This window comes from Glycine max, chromosome 10 (assembly GCF_000004515.6).
Source record: "Glycine max cultivar Williams 82 chromosome 10, Glycine_max_v4.0, whole genome shotgun sequence".
NCBI classification, from domain to species: domain Eukaryota; kingdom Viridiplantae; phylum Streptophyta; class Magnoliopsida; order Fabales; family Fabaceae; genus Glycine; species Glycine max.
The window spans coordinates 22,912,070-22,936,890 of record NC_038246.2 but is presented as its reverse complement, the minus strand read 5'-3'; the positions used below and the strand labels follow the sequence as shown (position 1 = coordinate 22,936,890).

General features: G+C 39.4%; 1 protein-coding gene across 5 annotated transcripts in view; it reads left to right on the top strand.

Moving 5' to 3' along the window:
• The first annotated feature begins 2,926 nt into the window (after nucleotides 1-2,926).
• Nucleotides 2,927-24,821, top strand: part of LOC100791060 (exportin-7-A) — a 96,140-nt gene continuing 74,245 nt past the window's right edge. For 2 of the 5 annotated variants that reach the window (XM_041006103.1, XM_041006101.1), the window contains exons 1-4: nucleotides 2,927-3,129; nucleotides 5,248-5,868; nucleotides 6,204-6,364; nucleotides 17,893-17,955. In XM_041006103.1, coding sequence (XP_040862037.1) covers nucleotides 5,628-5,868; nucleotides 6,204-6,364; nucleotides 17,893-17,955 — 465 coding nt within the window. In that variant the 5' untranslated portion in view covers nucleotides 2,927-3,129; nucleotides 5,248-5,627. The remainder of the gene's footprint in view (nucleotides 3,130-5,247; nucleotides 5,869-6,203; nucleotides 6,365-17,892; nucleotides 17,956-24,821) is intronic. The other 3 variants (XM_041006102.1, XM_014763096.3, XM_014763095.3) reach the window with 3 other exon arrangements.

The window sequence follows — 24,821 nt, the reverse complement described above, 5'->3', positions numbered from 1 at the left end:
ATATCTTTGAATAAAATAATAATAAAAAAAATCAATCGGACGTTTTTCTTTGGAAGTTTTCTTGGATCAATTGACTAATAACCAAAGTGAAGCTAAGGCTAAAATCAACTCACAAAATCCAGCTTTGTCCGCAAAAATCACTGAAAATCGTTTTAAGGTCCAACGCCTTAAAATGGTCCTCTTTGCTTTTATCGGTTAACATTGACCATTCAAAAGCATAAAAAAATTAACACATCATTTTACTACCTTTCGAAAGAAATACGTAAGTCTTATTTCCTCTTCGATGGAGGGTACGTAGGAGCAAAAGCCCCGCTTTTGTCGACCTCAAAAATAAAAAGAGACAAAAAATTTAGATACATGATTTCACACAACTCTAATCTAAGGCTGTTGTCCTTTGGGACAAACGTGAGAGGTGCTAATACCTTCCTCAAGCGTAAAGATAACTCCCGAATCTAGAATATTCTTTATGACCGGTTTCCTTTGGTTTTTCTAACATTTTCCTTTCAATAAACGTTGGTGGCGACTCCGCGCATTTTTCTCCCATGGAAGACGCACCCGTGAGCCTCGCCTCGCTCGCCCGCAAAATGGTAGGTTGCGACAACAACCAATTAACACAAACAAAGTCCTTCCTCTACTACCTATGTTTGTGTCACACCTTACAATCACCGTCACAAATCCATGTTCATAAGCAACGGATCGAGCCCACCGCAAAACATCATCTCGGCTGTCAAACACCTACAAATCAATCCAGATAATTTCAGTTTCCTACAACATATTCATTTTATTAAATCACTCACAATCATGAACATTATTACCTGAGAAGTATTGAACGCATCCGAACAATCAACATGTGGTTCATTCACGCCACATTCTTCTTCATTTTCATAATTCATATCCATTTCTTCAGGTATTATACCTTCATACATCCAATGATCTTCGTTCATCTTAACAATAAATCAAAAATTTCAACACAAACATAGAACACATAACCGAACTACACAAAACATACAAAACTATACATAATAACTCATCATTAGTAAAAAGCCAAAACCTTATTTCATTTTACGTGTACAAACAATTCAAATAAAAAATGACAATATAAACAAAGTAATAATTTAAAAACAAAATTAAACTTTAAAATTTCAAAAAATAGAGTCTGTCACGGATCAAGTTGATCCACAAAAGACTTACAGATCAAGTTGATCCGCAAAAGACTTGCAGATCAAGTTGATCCACAAGTCTTTTGCGAATCAAGTTGATCCGAGGTAATGAAATCTACATGCGGATCAAGTTGATCCGTAAACTTACTTCTTACAGATCAACTTGATCCGCGCAACCTGCCATACACCAGAACGCACCCAACACTGCGTACCTCGTATGCCATAGACAACCACCACCGCAACACCTAACACCGGTACCTTCACCTTCACTTTCATGGAACCTAACCATTCACCGAACCAATATAGGCTGTAGGAGGTATGATCTAGGGAATGCAAAATCAGATGGAGGGAAATCTACAATATATAAGCCTTAACAATATACATTAATCTGATGGATGTAATTTTTGGTGCATGGTGAATTATCATATGTAATTTCTACCAATAAATCAATCTAAGTTTCAGTTGAATGTCAACTGAAAATTCACACAAAAATTCACAAAACTCTAATTAATTAAGTTTTATGTTTTTATTAATATTTTTACATGTAAATCAATTTAATTATGAAGTAGTAGAAGACTATGAGCTACAAGACTCTATGGTGAGAAAGAATTTTCAAAAAAAATGATGTGATGATTTTTATGGTGGTTCAATGAAAGAAAATGGAGGCACCTTGATCCAATATTCTATCTAAATTTGTTGAGTGTAGGAGAATATCAATAGTTGTGTGAATTTTCCGGTGAAAATCTACATTAACTTAATTGTATTGAGTGTGTGAAAGTCTTTACTTTATATTTAATATTTAATTTGAATCTTAAATGTATTTTTCTCTTTATAAATACATCACTTTTTTCTTTTAGTTTTTGTAATTTTTTTTGTTTTTAATCCTTGTTGACATGAAAATTTTTATGAGGTGATATTATTGATGTGACATTAATAACATGACATTTAATGATGTCATTATTTGTTGATGTAATATTTTATGATGTCACAATCGTTAGTGAAGTAAATAACTTTTAACTTAATGACTGACCCAACAAAAAATATTTCAAGGATGTTCTAGTCGTCATTTCAATCTTTAGGCTCTTAAGCTTTCATTGAAGCAATGTTGAGTTACCTTGTTCTCCAGTCCCTTAAGTCGACATTACTCATATTGAGGCCATCCTGTATCAACCCCAAAGACTAACACATAAAAATGAGTTGCTAGGAAAAATGAGACCTTGGCTAACAGGCCATATTATTGGCTTACTCAACTTGGTCATATTGAGCCCATGCAACATGACATACCAACACACGCAAACCATGTGATCCTTAAGCCATATGACACAACTCTAATGATTTTTCTTTCCAAGATCTCTTATAAAAGAGAGTCTTTTGTGACAGATACAACCAAAACATTTATATCATCACTATCCTCGCTTATAAACTACTTTGTTAGGAGAGTCTTTACAAAAGCTATGACCATAAATCTCACTGCAAGCAAGTCTAACTATTATCGATCACCATTTTCCATTGACTGAACCAGATAACTTTTCGTTAATACCCCTCAAAATTTACTCATAACAAGAAACATTTTTAAAAAAAATCAAAATCAAAATAAAAATGTAAATAAATTGCATCAACCAAATGCATGTATATTTTTTTAAAAAAAGAGAGAATAAGTGATTTTTTATTGTTTGTCTAGTGTCCCCTCCAACTCAAAAGTCTCAAAAAATTCCACGCATGGGATCCACACACAGACGAGGAAAGACAAAGAGAGAAGTTAAAATAAAAACAAAGAGCGTGGGGCTAATCGTCCTATAAAACCTTCTAAACACCAAGAGTCTTACTTCATTTCCTCCTTCTCAAAACCCTGAAAAACTCACTCCTCTCTCTTATCCCTTCCACACCATACTCACCGCTACGTTCAAACGCAGCGTTTTACCTCAAAATCCTCGCAAACTCGCTCTCGCAATCGCCATTGTTGCTCTATGTAAGAACTTTCTTCTCAATCGCATAAAGTCCTTCTACGGTTTTTCCTGCAACGTTCTGTGTTTGTGTTTGTACATGGATTATTAGGTTTTTCTTTTTTTGATTTTTTTCATCAGTGCTTTTGATGTGTTAATCGCTATAATAGATGATCGACTGTGCAAACACTTTACCTAGTTAAATCTAAGCATGTTTTTTTTGCCATTTCTTGATCGATTTCTAATTGTAAATGTGTGTGCCAATTGCTGTGTTCGGAATCTTGCTTCGGCGTGTGCGTAATGCTCTGTCAAATATTGTGGTGTTAATTACATGCTTGTTTATTGTTTGTGTTTGATGAACTTTTGCTTTTCTGTGGCATTGTTCGCTCTTGATGATCATGCGTGCTAGCATCGTGTTAAGATTATGTTAGACCTTTGTGTGAGTGAAGGCCCGTAGCGGTGAAATACTCTTATTTATATTGAATGAGGTTTAAAAAATAAGGAAATATAATAATGAGCAATAATGGAAATAATCCCATACTAAACTGTTGTAATTAAAACATATGAAATCATATATTAATTCATATATAGTGAATATTGGGTTTGCCCCAAGGATCTCCAGAAGTTCCTGTATGTTAATTTTAGAGGTTACCAATTTGTTGTTAAAAGGCCGTGTTATTCTCAATTTGCATATGGTTGTGTATTGGTGGAATGTTTCATCCAAAGTTTACTTGGGATGTAGCTTCTTTGTGGTGTTTTGCTAATGATCATTTTAGGATTGTGTCTTTGGCATAACTATATAGAGTTGGTGCGCTGTTATATGTATTGTATTGACAGTTTTTTGGCTTGACTCGCTTGAGTCCCATTATTTCTTGACAGTTTGTCATGTACATTGGCCTTCAAGCAACAGAGTTTCTAAGAGGCCATAATCATCAATCCTGGATAGTGGTGCTAAGTGGCCGATCTAAAAAATCGAATAGTCGGATATCAGATATTGGGACAACTGGTATTCTAATATTATTTAACACTCACTTAATATATAATAAGAGTTAAAAAATAGAAAAAATACTCAATTCATAATTGATAATAAAAAGTACCTAAACAAAACATACAAGTAGCTGCTGCTGGTCAGCATCTGGATATTAAAGGAAAAAAAAAAAGAAAAGTTGACAGTGAGAATTTTTTTTGAAAGTGGGTGAAAGAGAAGGGGGTTTCTTGAAATTGGAGTGGGTTGCCGGAGAAAAAGAGTAAAGCTTGGAGAGGCTGGTTGTGTGTGGTAGAGGAGAAGAATGAAGGGGTTGGTTTGTTTGTTTTTTTTTTTACTTTTTCTTTCTTTAAAGCTGATGTGGTATGAAAATTCCCAAAATGTCCCCACTAATTATCAATTTTTTTATCAGTCCACTTACTATCACTTAGTAAGGGTATTTTGGGTATTTTTAAACAATTTTGATGTTGTGCCCATTCCACCCCTGTGATTGTGTTTGTTCCACCACTCCCGGAGTTGTGATGGCTGCACCACTGAACTGAGACGCGATAGTCTCGTTGTAGTGGCCCAGGGAAGCGATGCACTGCACTGGCGGGATAGTGTATTGTAAAGCAATCGTATTTTATGTTGATAAATCAACAATTTTAAAGCTTACAATGTTGGAAGTTCAATGATTGATTTTGATTTCTATCTCTTACCATACCCAATTGTAACGTGAACAAGGAACATTCCTGCCACTACCTTATACATTATTAATGAGAGTAAAGAGGGTGAGAATATCACCCTTTCTTTCATTGAGTATGAGTTTCATCATGTCATGAATATTTTTTCTTCTTTTAGTCTTGTTGAAGGTGTTGAAGTCTGGCTTCATTTCCTTTTTTGGAGGAATGCTGTGTAATTTATATGAATCCATCCTTTCAGTCATTGGCACATGCTATGTTTGTCTTGCTTTAATGCTGTTGCTCTTAAGGCCTTAACAATATTTGCTCAGAATTTGGAACAATTTCTTGACAAGGGAGTGATCAAGAGAATGACAGTTGTTTATGAGTTTCCGTTTTTTCTATTATGTGGATGAAAACAGCTGTTTTATTTAATTGAAAGATTCTATGTTGTGAATAAAGTTTGGAAATAATTGACTTTTCCTTCTTTTTCCTGTCAGGACTGCACTGCTCATTTTCCTTGGACAAGTGCTATTGTAGCTGGATTTGCTGACGAGTTCTGCTGTGATCTTTTTATGCAGAGCTATCTTTGTATTTTAGAGTATTCTTGTAATTCAAACAGTTGCAGATTTGAAAACATTATCTTGTACACCTGTAAACATTTAACATTTTAGTGTTACTATATCCAATTTGATCAACTTTGGAGGTGTCTGATGATTTGTATTGAACTGATTCTTGCTTTAGATTCTTTTGTGTTTCCTCCTCTAAATATATACTTGAGTTCAAATGAAATCATGTAGATTTATATTGATTATAAGTGGAAAAAGGAGACGAACTGACTTCATCTGATTTGTTGGATACACTTTGTACACAGTGAAGAATGGAGACTTTAGCACAACTGGAAGCAATGTGCGAAAGGCTTTATAACTCGCAGGACTCTGTTGAGAGAGCACATGTGGAAAGCACCCTGAAATGCTTTTCCTTAAACACTGACTACATTTCACAGTGCCAATATGTTCTGGATAATGCATCCTCCCCATATGCATTGATGTTGGCAAGTTCGAGCTTATTGAAGCAAGTGACAGAGCAAAGCCTTCCTTTACAGCTCCGGATTGATATTCGTAATATTCTTGCTTGCAAATGACTATGACTAGGAGTATTTTAGGGCCTCTATATATTTTGTCTTGGGTGTGGGAAAAACACATTATTTGTCCTTTTCCTAAACAGAATTTACTAACATTTTGGCATTACGGAATACATTCTTCAGTTCTTGCAGACTTAATTTTGCATGTATTGAAAAATTGGCATAAAGTCTCTTATTTCCTTTTCCGGTTGTTTTTGGGAAATTTGGGTTCATTATTTTGGATTGTCTTGCTGTCAATTTTCCCATAGTGTGGTTGCTCCATTTGCCTTTTTCTTTTAACACAAATTGATCAAATTGCTATTCTGCTTGAAGGGAACTATCTCATAAACTATCTGGCCAGCAAAGGACCAGAACTGGAGCCCTTTGTGCTTGGATCCTTGATCCAACTCTTTTGTCGCATTACAAAGTTTGGTTGGCTTGATGATGACAAATTCACGGAGGTTGTTAATGAGGCAATGAACTTCTTGAGTCAGGTGACATGTTATGTTTTTATAATGTAGCTACAGTTATCTGAATATGCAATTTGTACATCTCACAACTATTTCGTTTTAGTACATTCCATTTTCTTGAAGTTTGAATAAATGCAAGTCCATATATTTCCCATGTGTTTGTTTCACCATCCAATATGTGCATCAGCTGTCAGGCTTTAAAATCATGTCAGAAATTTAAAATTACAGTGGCTACAAATGGTCGCTTCTGCTATGACTCATGTCTAAGGAAAAGTAACTCGTATCCAAACATACACTTCATACATTAATGATAACATATTAGCATCATATATAGTTCAAAAAAATATTAACATCATATATTAGTGATGAAGCTTGCTAGTCCATTTTAAAATTACACAGTAGCTACAAATGGTCGCTTCTGCTGCGATTCATGTCCAAGGAAAAAGAGCTCGTATCCAAAATAGACTTCATGGATTAATGGATAAACACAAGGGGAGTATTCCCACAAAATCCCAAGGACCATTTTCTGCAACATGTAAGTGGGTCTGCTGTTGGAACTAAAGCAACAAGATGGAAATGCTGGTGGGTAGTGCTAACATGGACCATTTGGAAGCATCGAAATGAGGTGATCTTTGCTAATCAAACTTTCGAAGGAAGTAAAGTGATGGAAGATGCGATTTTCCTATTATGGACATGCCTTAAACTTATGGAGAAGGGTTTTACCCTGCTTTTCAATCACTGGTCCTCTCATCTCACAGCAGCTTTTTGTAATTAGGAAAGGATGGTAGCCGTAGTATTATAAGTAATTAGTGCTGCGTAATTGTTCTCTATTTCCTCGGGTTCAGCTTGGTTCTTACTACATGTATCTTGGCATTCTGAACCAGTTGTTAATCCAATCCCCTTATGTATCTACAGTACCTCTGGTACTCATTTATATATATGCTACTTACTCTTGCTGAGCAAAAAAAAAAAAAAAAAAATTAAAATCATATATTAACATCATATATTACTGTTAAAGATGCAAAAAAGAAAGGAGTCATATATTGTCTCTTCACAGTCTTAAAAGGATTTCAGAAATGAAAAGGGAGAGAAAAGCTCAAGCTTCAGAAATGGAGTTTTTGATATTAACTAACTAAACTAAAATCTCTTACATCTCTAGTATTTATACTAGAGCTAAACAACTATTGTAACTGACAGTAGTAACTGTCGACTAACCTAAGGTTAGTTGAGGTTAACTAACATAACTAGCATACATCTACCCTGCCCTGTGCCCAGACCTCAATAAGTGGGAGCCTCGTGCTTTGGCTCACCTCATGTCATACTTCACGATTCAACTAAATGCTAAAGCCAACATTTTGAACAAGGAAATAGTTTGTTTAGTTTCCCCAAACATTAACAGTTGTGAATTCTTATTTAGCAACTAACTATGATGTCTTAGAGATTAGAGCACAGATCGTTTACTATAGATAGTGAGATGAGATCGAGAGAGAGAGAGCGAGAGGGAGAGGGAGAGAGAGAGAGAGAAACATTGGGTGGGAGAGAGTTAGGTTTAAAGACCAATCAGTAGAGAGAGGTAGAGCGAGCTCTAAGGGGAACTTCCGATGGGTAGGCCCAGGCAACACAGGAAGAAACCAGCAAAACAACATTTCAAACTTGAGGGATAAAAAAGATATATCATCCTTTTACTTCACTCGATTTTCAGACGATACCACGAAGAAGGAGCTGTGGCATCATTTCAGAAAGTGCGGCGATGTGCGGGAAATCTTCATACCCAACAGAAGGAACATTAATGGAAGGAGGTACGAATTTGTCAGATTCAAAAGACACTCACCACTTGGCAAAACAGCTCGACAGTATCATCATCGGGGGGTTGAAGATATATGTCAACATCCCTAGGTACAATAGGGAGAGGCCAAGATAGAGGGCTCCGGGAAACAAGTCACAGGATCAAGACGACAACACCCAAGTTGCAGCTGATCGCATCGAGAAACAACAACACACAAATCAGGGATCATATGTTGAGGTACTGAGAAGAAATATTGGCCCTAAGGGGCCACGACTGCCTTACAACAGCCATTCCCAAGCGCATCAAACTTCCATATCTTCGATCTACCTCAACATAGAACCCGACGACACCAACTGGTTGAAGGATGCATGGGTAGGGCGGCTAACAAACCCTGCAATGTTCGATAGAGTGGAGGAAGAGCTGTTATGGGAAACTGGATTTGATATATCACCCTAGTATATCGGTGATGATCTAATCCTTTTACTTGGACTCACGGACAGTGGAGTTGAACAACTCATGAATGGTGGGCAACATGGAGGGGCATCAATGTTTTATTCAATGGAGAAATGGAACCCAAGCTTACGCACAGGATTCAGGTTGACATGGGTCCAAGTTTGGGGCATTCCGCTTCAGGCTTGGGACTCGAAGCACTTTAGGCACATATTGGTAGCAATGGGGGATATGGTGGACGTGGATGATGATACAGAGGAGAAGCGGAGGCTTGATAGGGCTAGGGTGCTCGTAAAGACACCATGGAGACCGACAATCAACCACACAGTTGATGTCCACATAAGCAGCGAACGTTTCAAGGTGTTTGTTGTCGAGGAAACTGGTGGAGGCAGCCATGATTGCCAGTGGAGACACCGTAGCTTTAGTGGGTAGTCGGACGAGATTGTTTCTGACGACAGCTCTCTCGGGAATCTTACTCCGAGAACCGATGACCATGATGGGGGCGACATATCGGAGCCTGAATCGAGGAATAACGCCGATGATGACCACCAAACACTCCTATTACCTAGCGGGTCTCGTGACTGCAGTTATCCACTGGGCAATGCCGCCAGTCCGCAAGTGACAGGTCAGGTCACATCAAAAATCGCAGAGCCAGACTCAACGGCTACATATGATCATGACACGCTATCCAAACACCGTGCGGTGAAGTGTATCGGGGGCGCAAGTGCTGCAGGAGGGGGAAAGGATTATCACGATAAAGGAAAAAGGGGTGAGGGAGAATCCATAGAGGCAACAGACGCACTGAAGGAGAAAGCAAAAGCACTTGCTGAGGTGGCAGCAACATGCAACGTGGCAGAAGTTAAAGAACCTGGGGCAGCAAATTTTAAAATTGAAAAGGCCCAAGTGGCAGCATGTGAAAAAGCAGTGCATGTGGAGCTGAAGACCACTAACGTGAAGGAAGGAGGGCCCAATAATAAAGAGGGGCGTTCTACCTGCACCCCCCCAAAGCACAAACACCCTTCGGGCCTTATGTTGCACAATAATAACGGAGGATTCGAAAACAATTGCATGGTGTACTCAAGAAAAAGGTGGTACCAAAAGAAAATTGTTGTGGGTCAGCCTTCACCTATTAAGGTGACACCTATAAGGCTGGGTAACTCCCAAACCCAGCACCCCCAGGGAATGGTGCAAGAGGGGCCTGCCGCCAGCAACCAAAATGACTCCACAACAGAGAAAGCATCACTCAATGAAGATACAGAGGAAACTACGGAACTACAAAATTCCGAAGAGGCATCCGACATCTGGAATCGGGCCAAAAAACTAGGGGCTACAGGAGGAGATGATCCGCATCCAATTATTGCCAAACTAAAGGATGTTGTGGGTCAGCCTTCACCTATTAAGGTGACACCTATAAGGTTGGGTAACTCCCAAACCCAGCACCCCCAGGGAATGGTGCAAGAGGGGCCTGCCGCCAGCAACCAAAATGACTCCACAACAGAGAAAGCATCACTCAATGAAGATACAGAGGAAACTACGGAACTACAAAATTCCGAAGAGGCATCCGACATCTGGAATCGGGCCAAAAAACTAGGGGCTACAGGAGGAGATGATCCGCATCCAATTATTGCCAAACTAAAGGAAATGGAGGATAGAGATAAGAAGGAAGCAAAGAGGTTGGGAAATAACAGCGGTTATCCATGAATATAATATCATACGATGTCATAGGTTTAGGGAGGGTTGTAAAATGGGCAACCATTCGTAGACTGATCAAAAAGGAGAATGTGGATATGATTTGTATACAGGAGACAAAGAGAGAATCAATTGATAAAACAATGTGCTAGTCATTGTGGGGGGATGCGGATGTCAGTTGGGAGACGCATCCCGCTGTCAATACAACAGGTGGTATTTTATGCTTGTGGAGTGAACGAACATTTAAACTACAAATGAAAGTTGTTGGCTGTGGCTTTATTTTCCTGAGAGGAGAATGGTTGAGGGAGGCACAACAAATCAGTATACTTACAATTTATTCCCCCTGTGAAATACAAAATAAGAGGATATTGTGAGATCAGGTTAGGCAGCTAAAGCATTCTCTATCAGGGGATTTCTGGTGCATCTTGGGTGACTTTAATAGCATCAGGTACCTTGCTGAGAGATTTGGGATTTGCCAAAGGGGTTTAGGGACAAACGACATCAAGGAGTTCAACGATTGGGTAGATGACTTGGAGTTGGTAGATGCGCCATGGCTGGGGAGAAATTTCACCTGGTTCAGACCAAACGGCACATCCAGGAGTAAGCTTGACAGATTCTTGCTTTCTCCTGAGTGGCTTGAGAAATGGCCTGCAAGCACTCAATCTACTTTACCTAGGAATTTCTTAGACCACTGCCCAGTCGTGCTCAGGTCTACATCAGTCGACTGAGGTTCTAAACCTTTTAGGATCCTAGATTGTTGGTTGTCAGACAAGTCTTTTAAGGAAATAGTCATTAATTGCTGGACTTCCAATCAGCAACCAGGATGGGGTGGATATGTCCTCAGAAAAAATAAAGAGGCTGAAGCAAAGGATGAAAACGTGGAATAGGGAGCAGTTTGGAGACACTCTAAGGAGGGTCAAGATGATTGAAGAGGAACTAAACAAACTAGAGGAGGATACAAGCCAAAGACAATTATCTACTCAAGAAAAGCTGAAATTGTAACAACTGCAGGAAGCTCTGTGGACAGCTGCCCAAGCTCATTAATCATTGTTGAGGCAAAAGGTGAGAATTAGGTGGATCAAGCAAGGAGATTGCAATTCTCGATATTATCACGTGATGCTGAATGCTAATCGTTGGAATAATTATCTAAAGGGTGTCATGGTTAGTGGAACTTGGTTTCACGAGCCATCGAAGGTAAAGGAGGACGTCAGAGCATTTTTCTCACAAAGATTTCAGGAATCAGCTCATCACAAGACTTGACTGGATGGGATCTGTTTTCAGAAAATAAGTCAGCACCAGAATGATAGGCTGACTGCTCGCTTCCAAGAGGAGGAAATTAAACAGGCCATATGGGATTGTGGGAGTGACAAAAGCCCGGGGTCCGATGGTTTGAATTTCAATTTCATCAAGCAGTTTTGGCAGCTACTCAAACTTGATATCCTTTGCTTCCTTGATGAATTTTATGTTCATGGTGTTTTTTCGAGGGGCTGTAATGCATCCTTCATAGCTTTGATACCCAAGGTGGCTGACCCTCGATTTTTGAATGACTATAGACCTATCTCCCTGATTGGATGCATGTATAAGATTGTTGCTAAGTTGTTGGCCAACAGAATGAAGAAGGTGATGGCTCTTATTGTTGACGAAACCCAATATGCTTTTATTGAAGCAAGACACTTATTACATAGTGTTCTCATTGCAAACGAGGTGATTGAGGAGGCCAAAAGGAGCAGCAAATCATGTCTTATATTCAAAGTTGACTATGAGAAGGCATATGATTCGGTCTCCTGGGATTTTCTGTTGTACATGCTGGACAGAGCAGGCTTTAGCTCCATATGGATTAAATGGATTGAGCGGTGCCTGAAATCTGCGTCCATTTCGGTTTTGGTCAATGGTAGCCCCACGACTGAGTTCTTTCCTAAAAGGGGATTAAGGCAAGGAGATCTGCTAGCACCTTTCTTGTTTAATGTGGTAGCTAAAGGGTTGAATGGTTTGATAAGGAAAACTAAGGAGGAAAATATGTACAAGGCCTTTCAAGTAGGCTCAAATAAAGTGGAGATCAGCATTCTACAGTTCGCTGATGACACAATCTTTTTTGGGGAGGCAAATATGGAGAATGTTAAAATAATCAAAGCCATTCTAAGGACATTTGAACTTATCTCGGGCCTTAAAATCAATTTTACTTGGAGAAGGTCACTGTTTGAAAATGAAATCGACTCAGAGGTTAGTTTTCTCAGAGATATTGCAGTTAAGTCAATTCAGCAACAAGGCCCAGATGCTTGGGTGTGGTACAAAGACCCAGCGGGCCAATACTCAACATGCAATGCATACATGTTAGGGGAAGAAGCAGCAGCTGGCATGCAGGAGGAGTGTTTTGAGAAATTATGGAAAATAAGGATTCCAGCTAGGATCGCGGTTTTTGCATGGAGGTTGATAAGAGACAGATTGCTGACAAGACAAAATTTGCGGAGGAGACAAGTACAGATCACAAATATGCTATGTCCTTTCTGCAGAATTGAAGAGGAGGGCGCATCCCATTTATTCTTCCACTGCAGTAAAATACAACCCATCTGGTGGGACACTATGTCATGGCTGCACATTAAAGGTGCTTTCCCATTAAGCCCAAAGCAGCATTTTCTTCAACATTTGGGTGTTCAAGTTGATGGAGTAAGGATTAACAGATGGCAATACTGGTGGTTAGCCTTAACTTGGTCCATTTGGAAGCTTAGAAACAGTATAGTGTTCTCTAATGCAACTTTTAATGCTAATTCATTGTTTGAAGATGCAACATTCCTACTTTGGTCTTGGCTTAGGAGTTTCGAGAAAGATTTCACAGTCCATTTTAATCAATGGGCAAGCAGCTTTACACAAAGTTTTATGTATCAGCAGAGGATTACATAGTTATGAGCCTAATTCATGTAAATTTCATATGAAATCTATATCCATAGATTGGTTCCCTTTCAAAATATGAATGTCTGATTGAGGAACCATTTGTATGGTCCTTTTCTGTATTATCAGTACCTCTGGTACTCCATTCTATATATATATTATCTTTGCTGATAAAAAAAACAAACTAACATAACTAGCATAGCTAACTGCAGTTATAACAGAACAGGGAGTAATTCTACTCATCTACTCTACATTAAGTTGAGACTCAGTAAGAGTAGAAGGTTTTGAAGTGAATAGAGAAGGGTAGGGATACTTTGACCCATTAAACAGGACATCTTTGGACATGTAAATTCTGCCATTAGAAGCTAAACATTTATAGCCCTTATGTATGTAGGAGTGGCCCTAAAAGATACACCCGTGACTTGTGTTGAACCTTATGGGAGTTAGGGTCTTAAGAGAGGGAAGCAAGCACAGCCAAAAATTCTGAGAAAGGAGTAATCTGGAGTTTTGTGGAACAGCTTCTGAAAAGGCACTTCATTCTGAATGGATTTGGATGGGAGCCAGTTAATTAAATACACTCTAGTAAGAAAGGCATGATCCCTGTAGTTAGGGGCGGAAAATGGGTCAACCGCCCTGTTGCTGATCTGCCAAAAAAGGTTGCCCCGCCCCGCCCCGCCCCGCCCCACATAAGAAAAGTGGGTTGGGAATTCAAGCCCTCCCCGTATATGCTTGGGTTGGCGGGTTGGCCCGCCAAAGACAAAATAATAAGAAAAAAATAAAAATATTTTTAAGTAATTTTATCTTTTATAAGTATTAAATAATAAATACTTACTAAAAAATTAAATGTATTACATTAAATTTTGAATAATAATATATTTAGACAAAAATTAAATAAAATAAAAATTATTAATATATGTATAAAATATCAAAATAAATATTAAATTTATTTATTTTTAACAAAAATGGGTTGGCAGGTTGGGCCGTCCCATTTGCCCTCAATCCATTTTTTTGGCAGGTTAAAGTGGGTTGGCAGTATGAAAACGTCAACCCGGCCCGCCAAAAATAAGCGGGTTGGTCCATCAGGTTGGACCCGTTTTGCCACCCCTACCAGTAGTGGAGAGGCATAGCAGCCTGAGATAGCGAGGTCAAAACCCATGTCTACTTTGTGCCTGTGCTTCCTTTCTATTACCCCATTTTGATGATGGTGTGGGGATAGATTAACCTGTGCTGAATACCTTCTTCACTCAGAAACTTAGTGAAATGTCTGTACTCTCCACCCCAGTCAGATTGTACAGTCTTTATAGGGAAGTTAGAGTATTTACCATAGCTTTAAACTGCTTAAACAAATCCAGTGTTTCTGATTTATTTTTCAGTAGATAAATCCATGTAAATCTGGTATTAGCATTAACATAATACCTGTAACCAGAATTGGATAAAAAAGGTGCAGGGCCCCACAGATCAGTGAAAACAAGTTCAAAAGGACTAGAATAGACAGATAAGGAAGGAGAAGAGGGCAGTCTATGTGACTTGCCAACACAACAATGAGAACAGAAATCTGAAACAGTTTTATTGATTGAAGGAATTTTACAAATCTGTGATACAAGTTTCATGACATCTGTATTAGGATGACCTAATCTAGCATGCCAAGTGGCAAAAGAAGAAATTGTACAAGGGGCAGAATTGCCAACAGAAGTATTATTTGAGGAACTATCTACAGTTTCAGAACTAGAATTGGAGCAAACAGTGGTATTAACAGAGAACTTTGACTTGGGAAGTTGAAGCAAGTCAGGAAATTGGTTAAGATCATCTTGTCCCACCAAGCCCTTGAGGAGAATCTCTTTAGAAACCTATGATTTCACCTAACAGAAGGTAGGATGAAATTCAAAATAAACTAGATTATCCTTACAAAACTAACTCACACTAATAAGAATTTTAGTAATTGAAGGAACATATAGCAAATTGCTAAGAATTAGAGGAAACGTAGGGTTTAAAGGAGATTGAAATGAAGTTAGACCTGTGGAGTTAATGTCAAGGAGCTGTCCATTACCAAGTGTTATCTGGTCTGACCCTTCAAAAGGTGTTAATTGCTGTATATTTTGAGAAACATTGGTGACATGGTGGGATGCACTAGAATCCGGATTCCATCTGTTTGAAGGTGCTGAACTAGCAGTAGCTATGTTGGCTTGAGAAGGAGCTGAAGGAGCAATGGTGGCTTGGATTCCAGCATTTGGCACATAAGGCATTGGAGGGTAATAGTATGGAAAAGGAGCCATGAACGGCATATACTGTTGAGCAGAAGAAGCTTGTTGTAATGGAGGTTGCTAGGTTACAACTTGCTGAGTGGAGAAGTTTGCTGTGATGAAGAAGTGGTTTGTGTGTTTTCATAAACCATGGGCTGTGTAGCAACACAATTTTCTTCATAGCGATGGTAGCAAAAGGAAGCTTCATGGCGAAATTTGTGACAAACTTGGCATTGAACATTGGCAAACCTACCACAACCTCAACCATCTCCTCTACCAGCATTGCCTCTTCCTCCATTGCGGCCTCCATAGCCATGTCCACCTTGGCCAGAATTAAAAAATCCGTTACCATTTTTGCGTTGTTACCGTTGTTTGAAGTATTGAAATTATTATAATTCCCTCGAGTTAGGTGAGCTTGAGCATCAAAAGTCTGAGTGCTTGAGCTACCATTGGAGGAACTTGGCAAACTTTTCTGTACTTGAACCGGTTGAGCATAGGCTGTACTGTTAGAAGTTGAAGCTCCTTGGGAGAAATTAACAGCAGAACTAGAAGAAGCTCCTTGAGTCAAATTAATACTGATTTGGGAGTCATGTTTCTGAAATCTATCAAGCCTAGCTTCATGACCTAGCACTAATGTTTCAACCTCATCAATGGAGAGAGTTTCGAACTTACTGCAAATCAATGACTTAGTAGACTCATAATCCCTAGGTAGCCCCTCAAGAATTACATCAGGTTGCTGATTGGATGAAATTGTGACTCCAATTGAACCAAGCGGATCAACTATAGTCTGAATTTGAAGCAAGTATTCAGACACTGACTTATTTTGCAATTGCATGTTACGAAACTCAGTTCTTAATTGACGAGTTTTTGCACGAATTGAAGAACAAAAATGAGAATGATAACTATCCCATAGATGCCACGAAGTGCGACATCCAAGAAGCCTAGGAAGTGCCTCTGGAGATATCATCGATTGAAGCCAGGACAACAACAGCTGATCTTGTGATTCCCAAGCAAGGTACTTTGGAGAGGAGATTCCGAGATCTCGATCTGCTAGGGTTCTGAATTGTGAAGGTATTGTAGGATTGACCAGAAAGTGATGAAGGCGATGGCCTTTCAACACAGGTTCAACTTGCTTACACCACAACAAGTAGTTTGAGTTTGTGAATTTCGCAGAGATCGCATGCGAGAAAGAGGAAGGCTGCGAAGACAAAGAAGTCACAGTTGCCGGAATTGCTGTTGGAATACAGAATGACTGAAGTGGTGTCACAACCTCTAGAGTCATCGTCGGAAACGGCTGAGGCTGAGGAACCATCATCAGAAACGGTTGAGGAACTGCTGTTGAAAACTCCATCACTGGAGTTAATGTTCTAGTCACCGGAATTGAAGAATCTTCTACCAGAGTTAATGAAATTGACGATGGAGGAGGAGATTGAATTTTTTTTGCGGAAGCCATTGTTAACAACACAAGGATCGAACAAAGCTCTATGATACCATAAAAGGATTTCTGAAATGAAAAGGGAGAGAAAAGCTCAAGCTTCAGAAATGGAGTTTTTGATATTAACTAAAACTCAACTGAAATCTGTTACAGCTCTAATATTTATACTAGAGCTAAACAACTATTGTAACTGACAGTAGTAATTGTCAACCAACCTAAGGTTAGTTGAGGTTAACTGACATAGCTAACTGTAGTTATAACAGAACAAGGAGTAATTCTACTCATCTTCTCTAATAAGTCTGCTTGCTTGGGCTATGGTGTATATCTCTGGTCACGGGATTTCAAAAATAGACAGCTGCATGTAATTAGTGATGAAGCTTGCTACTTTCTAGTCCATTTATAATCATTTTAAATCTTATATATATTATTATTTTAAAATAAATGCTTATTTTTTATTGGGAGTATGAAAACATCTAGGATAGAATAAACCAAAAGCTTTTGATTGATCGAAGCAAGTTCTATTAACTGCCACCATGGTGAGTTTTGGACATGTTGATTGGTTACTTTTGTTATTGGCTCGTGATGTTTTAGGCCTTTGTAGTATTTTATTATACATTTTGTTTTTGTTTTGTCCGGTTCTTTTTATTTTGTTTTTACCCTAATTATTATTACTTCTTTTGTACTACCTCTGGTATTTAAGAAACAAATTGGTGTGTCCTAATTATACGAAACATAGACTAGTTTTCAAACTTATTCAGGGTTAAATTTTTTTTTATACCCTCAATTTATTGTTAACTCTATTTACTAGGCATTCATTCATTCCCTATACAAAGTAGGTGCCTTATTTTTTAATTGAGGAGTAAACATTCACTTAAAGCATTTAATCTTAAGGGCATTTTTGGAATAAAATTTGAATTTATGTTAGTATTATTTAAAAATAACTAATTTAACCACTTTCCTTTGTCTTGATGATTTAGTCCTATGTTTCTTATATATAGGACCGTAGGTAGTATTACACATCTAATTGCTTTGAGTCTTTATTTGACAAATGTAATATTTTTAGCAGGCACAACACCATTATGCTATAGGTTTGAAGATATTGAATCAGCTAGTTTCCGAAATGAATCAGGTCAGAGTCAATGCCTTATATTTCAATGGAGAAGTAATAGCGTGCCATTAAAAGCAGTGCACTGGCTATAGCTTGGTGTTACTCTTCCGGCCCTCAGAGCCTTTGTTTCACTTTTCCTAGCATTGTACTTTTAAATTTTTATTATGTCTTTTTTTTTAAAGTTGACTTGTTATTGTTTGCTTTGCCCCAAGTTAATGATGATTGTCTTTTAAGGTATGACTTTTAGGTATTAGTGATGAATATGTCTGTTTTTTTTTTATCAGCAAAGATAAATTATATATATAAATAATCAAGTACCAGAGGTATAGTGAATACAAGTAGTTAAGTTTCCAGACTGATGGTTCCAGAATCAGACTATAATCAGTCTCGACAGGAACCAATAGCTGGGTGAATACATTGTTAAAGTGCTACCCTTTTCTGAACTTACTACCCCATCCTAATAAACAAAAGCTGATGGCATGTTAGACAACCAATGGCTGTAGGGAAGAGCAAAATCCTTCTCAAAAACCTTCAACCACGTCCATAGTGTAAATATAGCATCGTCCATCACCTTGTTGCCATCAAAAGTTTGGTTTGAAAAGATTATATTGTTCCTGTGTTGCCACACTGCCCATGTAAGGGTCAGCCACCAACACCTCCATCTGATATCCCTAATACCCTTGGCCAAACAATTCACATGTTGGGAGAAATGCTGCCTTGGGTTATGCGGGAAGACACCTTGAATTCTCACCCACGACCATGATTCCCACCATAAAGGGAGTATTTTGTCGCAGAGGAAAAATAAGTGTGCTTCATTTTCCTTTGAGTTCCTGCAAAAGGGACATGATGTATCAATGATTGCCACCTGCCTCCTAATCAAATTCTTTTTTGATGGCAATCTTTAAGTAATCTCCATGCAAAAACCGCAAATTTAGGTGGGATCCTTAGCTTCCATAACTCTTCAAACACCTTCACATCGTCCCCTTCGAAGTCCTCTCCTCTCAACACATCATAGGCACTTCTAACTGAATACTGTCCACTAGGGTGTGACCTCCAAATCCTGGGGGGTTGTATGCCTAGAAAGGCCCATATTTGTTTCAGGCCCAAAGTACTTCACGTTGGGGGCACGTGAATTTTCAAATTCAAGCGTGTGTGGCCCGTTGTGGCCATAAATGCTGTCCATCTTTTGACCAAGGGTAGGGTCAGCTATAATCTCTTCAAGGCAAGTTTCAGTACCACCCATTGATGATCTGGCAGCTTCTTTCCTCTTTCCCGCAACCTTAGCTTCTGGCCCTACGATATCTACATCCTCTTCTCCGTAACCTGCAGGAAGGATTGTCAGATATCCTTCGACAGGCTCCAATTCTTTCCCCTTGGAGCCTCCTGTACTATGCGACACATGGGTTGGGCAGTGTGCCCTATTGGTGCAGTCGTTACCCAGTGGGTCATCTTCAACATTGTGACCACTGGGTAACGTTGCGGACTGCCAGATATTGCAGTTGTCGTCGTGTTCGTCGCCGACTGGTTTCGGCAAGTGATTGCTCATCCATGACCGAGGGGTTACTGTGTCGCCTTCGTCGGAGACGATCTCCTCGGATGAATCCCAACTGCTCCTGCGATATTGGGCACAAGACATCTCTACGCTGCAGTTCTCTTCCACCATATGGACACGATGAATATCTCCTTCGATGTGTATGGCCACTGAGTGTTGAATTAATGGTGGCCGAGGTGTTCTGACGAGGACCCTTACCTGGTCAAGCCTTTGCATGTGTTCTACATCATCATCAACTTCCACCAAATCTCCTACCGTCGCCACAATCTTGCGGATGTTTTCCAACTTCCACACTACTAACGGAATACCCCAACATCGAAGCCAGACCAACCTATTTCCCGGTCGCAACTCCGAGCTCCATTTCACCAGCGAGTAAAACAGGGTTGAGCCTTGGTTAGTTTCTTCGCTTATTATCTCTGCTGCTTTCTCATCAGAGAGCCCAAGAAGGAGGATCATGTCATCACCTAGATACTTGGGTGATACACCTGGACCTAAGGTCCATGAAACCTCGTCTTCAAGTCTTTTGAAAATCTCTGGCTTCTTCATTCTTCCTACCCATGCGTCAGTGTAACATGTTTTGTCTCCCTTCGGAATGTCAAGGATGAGCGAAGAGTGTGATCCCCCGTACTCTGCTAAATGGGTGCCTGAGATTCTTCTTTGTCCGGTCTTCTCTGTATGCGGAGCCACTGCCTCTCCGTACGTCCTATTGACTGCCGTGCTATGTGCTGCCCTATTCGGAGCTATTTCCATTTGATCCATATCAACCACGCCCTCCCCTTGCTTCTTGTGTTTGTCTTTGTTTTGGTTCTGGCTCGCCTTTCCTCTCCTGTATTTCGGAATGTTCACATGCATCTTGAGGCCCCCTACAATAATGTTATCTAGGTATCTTTCGGTTCTTCTTTTGTCGGAAACTCCTTTGAATCGTATGAATCCATACCTCCTCCCTTCTTTGTTTCTCTGTTTGGGAATGAAGATTTCCCACATATCCCTCCACTTTTCGAACTGGGTCCATAACTCTTCTCTGTTACATCCTCAGGGAACCTAGTGAAGTAAAAGGATGTGATATCAGTTCCGTCCCTCCAATTTCTTCGTTGATGGTTACTATCCTGTCGAAGCCCATTTCCGCCGTAGTGTTGTTTGGAATCCGCTCTCACATTTAGTTCTGCTCGCGATTTCCCTCTCTTTCTATTCTTGACGGTGGTCCACTCTCGCTCTCTGTTAGTCTCTCTCTCTCACTCTCTCTCATTCTCTAATGTAATGTGTATCTCTAATTCGCCTGCCCATCCACTTTGTTGGGTGGATGACCAACAATCATGCACAACTCTTATAAAGGAACTGTCTAGAAGCCAAGAATCCAGAACCCTAAAAGGTTTGGGTCCCCAATCAATAACTTTCGACCTAAGGATATTCGGACAATGATCTGAGAAATTTCTGTCCAAGGTGCATTGCATGGTTGCAGGCCATTTGGTGATCCACTCAGGTGACACTAGAAATCTATCAAGCTTGCTTTTGGCTGATCCATTCGGTCTATACCAAGTGAACTTCCTCTACCTCCAAATCTTCAATCCACTCATTAAACTCCTTTATGCTATTATCCGCCTCTCCTCTTTGACATCTGCCAATCCTTTTTGAAGGGTTTCTGACATTGTTGAAATCCCCCAAAATGCACCATAATCCTTCATTATGAGAATTTTTCAGCTGCTTTATGTTCTCCCATAGACTTCTCTTGCTCTGAACATCACAAGGTGAATAAATGTTTGCAATATGCACCTGTTGAGCCTCCTTAAGCCCTTGACCTAACAATAAAATGAAGCCGCTGCCTATGACTTTACTGTGCACTTTGCAATCTTCTGCATTCCATAAACACAATAACCCGCCTGATGTGTTTACTGCGGGCTGCAATTCCCACCCTACCTCCGAATCCCCTCACAAAGTATGGCACACACTCATGTCAATGTTTTCTGTTTTAGTCTCTTGAATACACAACAAATCGATTTTTTCTTTCCGGACCATTCTCCTAATTGCAGCCCATTTTACCCCCCTCCCTAAGCCCCTTACATTGTAGGAAATAATATTCATGGGTTTTGTATTCTTGCACCCAATTTCTCTGCCTCCTTCAAATCCCTTTCCTCCATTTCCTCAATTCTGTTGATTAGCCTCTGTTGGTCTATTTCACTTGTCATCCCCATCACTTTAGCCATGTTCCCGATAGCTTCTGCTTCCGGTAACTGAGAAGTGAAAAGTTTGGCTTTTTGTGTGTCCTGCGTAACAGATGTATCTATTTTTTGGCCCAAGTGCCCACTGTTCAGGGAAGTGCCTTTATCATTCTCTGCCATTTGTTGCTGTTGTGTGTTGATGAAAATGTTTTTTTCTTTCAGACAGCCCTCTGAAATTTGCCTTTGATGCCACCTTGTTCGTGAATAAAATTTAAAATTGTTGCTGGGGGCGAAATCTATTTTTTGTGGGCTGTTTCCGCACATGGGCTTATTAGCAGTGGGGGTGTGGGTAGAAACTCCAAGCCCATTACATTAGACTTCAGTTTCCAGCTGGCATTCACGTGCCACTTTTCCCACTGAAATGAATATGTCTGCAGTTTCACATTTGAGTACTTTTCTGAGATTTGAGCATCTATTATGTGTGTATTAGAAATTATTTGTTTTCATTGTGTTTGCTTTGTTTGGTATAGCTGCCGCTTTTTGATCTACCATCTGGTAGACTCATGGGGTATCAAAACCATATGAATTGTCAATATTAGCATCATATTACATTACTGTTACAGGGTTAGTACCGATCGATCAATACCTGAAAGTTGGTCCTCATTCTGACTCCTATCCACCACTTCTTTGGATTGGGTTAATGCATATAGAGCAAACATGATGCATTGGAGAGTAATGATATGACACTGAACTAAGTTTCTATGGAACACTGATTTTTAATATTTTTATTTTTTTCTTTTCTTTGGACGTGTAGACTTCTTGTTGGAATGACTGTTGTATAAAATGGTTGTTTAGAGGTCTTTTACAATTTCAGGAAATCTAGATTGCTTAAAGATGGGTAGGTTTGAGTTCTTCTATCAATGAACAAAAATTATAGGTTTAGAGGTATTGGAGTATGAGTGTGTAAATACATAACCGTGTAAATAGTTTTGTTTCATATTAGACAACAGTGTATATGTTGTAAGGACTGTTAGTTTTCACTAAACTGCACCCAAGTAGTTACATTCTGTTAGAAGTTAGTTAGAGGTAGTTAGAGTTAGTTTACATTCTGTTAGAAGTTAGTTAGAGGTAGTTAGAGTTAGTTGTGGTTAGTTTGTCTAGTCAGAACTCTTTAAATACCTTTGTTGTATTTAACTCATTGAGTTTTTCTTTCTGAGCAATAATATCAGCTTTATTTTTTTTCATTTTCTCTCTCACTCACTCTCACTTAGTTTATCGAAAATGGTATCAGAGCCATTTTTTCATAAGCTTCTTCTTCTGTGAAGCTTCCTATTGTGTGTCCATGGCTTTCGCTCCTTCCAATTTTGTTTCTCAGCCATTTCCCAATTCGGTTGCAGAGAAACTTGATGACTCCAATTATCTGCACTGGCATCAACACGTAGAGCCAGCGATCAAATCGCACAAGCTGCAGCGATTTGTGGTTAATGTTGTCGTTCCTTCGCGTTACCTCACCGAAGACGATCGCATCGTTGATCGAGTTAATCCAGAATATGAAACCCCTGGGAGGTTCAAGACCAAACGCTTCTTGTTTGGGTACAATCTACACTTTCAAAGTCTATATTGTCAAAAGTTCTTGGTTCCAATCACTCGTATCAAGTTTGGGACAAAATCCTTGAGTACTTTAGCCTCCACTCCAAATCTCGTGCGCGACAACTTCGATCTACCATGCGTGCTGTCAATCTTGATGGAAAATCAATTGAGGAATACTTGCACAAAATCAAAGGCTACGTTGATGAATTAGCTGGCGTGGGCGTTCTGGTTTGTCACGAGGAGTATGTTGATGCACTCCTCGAAGGGTTACCGTGAGATTATGCGCCAGTCATCTGTGTTATCGAGAGTAAGAAGCGTACTCCCTCTATTGCAGAAATTGAAGCTCTTCTTTATGGCCATGAGACTCACCTTACACGCTACAATCGAGATGCTCAAATGACCAGTTCTGTGTTGCTAAACTACACTCAAGGCTACTCGCATCCAAACACCTACAAAGCTGGTGCTTATTGAGACTTGTATGGCTGCGGTGGTGGCCGTGGTATCTTTTTTGATCGAGGTACTGGATGTGGCCATAGTATCTTTTCTGGTATCTTTTCTAGTGCCAAATTTATGTCAAATATGGGCACATTGCAAATGTTTGTCATTTCAGGACTGATGTTAGCTTTCAACCACATGAGTCGCTCACTCTTTTTGATCCTACTACGATGCATCCCATTCCTTATTCAGCTGGTCCACCTAGAACCTCTAACACTTGGGTTAATCCCAATTCTAAGTCAACAGGCTCAGTTCATAATCAGCCCAGTGCCATGCTCACAAACTTAGCCTCTCATGGGACTGCTCCAGCTGGCTCCACTTGGATACCAGATTCTGGAGCTAGTTTTCATGTTATTGGTGATTCTCAAAACATTTAGCAGTTCACTCATTTTGATGGCCCAGATCAAATCTTTATAGGCAATGGTGAAGGTTTAAGTATCTCTAAAACTGGTTCCTCTACCTTTATTTCTCCAACTGATACTGGTATAACTTTTAAACTTCACAAACTGTTACATGACCCTTCTATTTCAAAAAATCTGTTAAGTGTGAGTCAGTTTGCCAAAGATAACTCAATGTTTTTTGAATTTCATCCTCATGTCTGTCTTGTCAAATCTTAGGAGACACATAAGGTGGTGGTGAAGGGAGGGCCCCAATTGGTAGAAAAAAACCCGCAACTCCTTGGGGTTTTCCTGCACTTGGAAGAAGAAGTAGAAAAAGGAAGAAATATAGTGATAATTTGATTCTTCGTCGTCGTACTAAATAGTAGAGAAAATAGAAATTGTTTCTTTGTTTCTTCTACCAGTGTTGCCAACCTTTGGCATGCTAGTTTAGGTCATCCAAATGATCATGTTATGAAAATTGTTCTTAATCATTGTAACATTTCCCATTTGAATAAAAACTTCACAGAATTCTGTTCCTCTTGTTGTATGGGTAAAACTCATAGACTACCTTCTCACAATTCCACTTTTGTATTTTCACCTTTAGAACTTATTTACACTAACTTGTGGGGACCTTCACATGTCCCTTCATATGCTGGTTATACATATTATGTTTCCTTCATTGATGCTTTCTCTAGGTACACATGGATTTTTCCT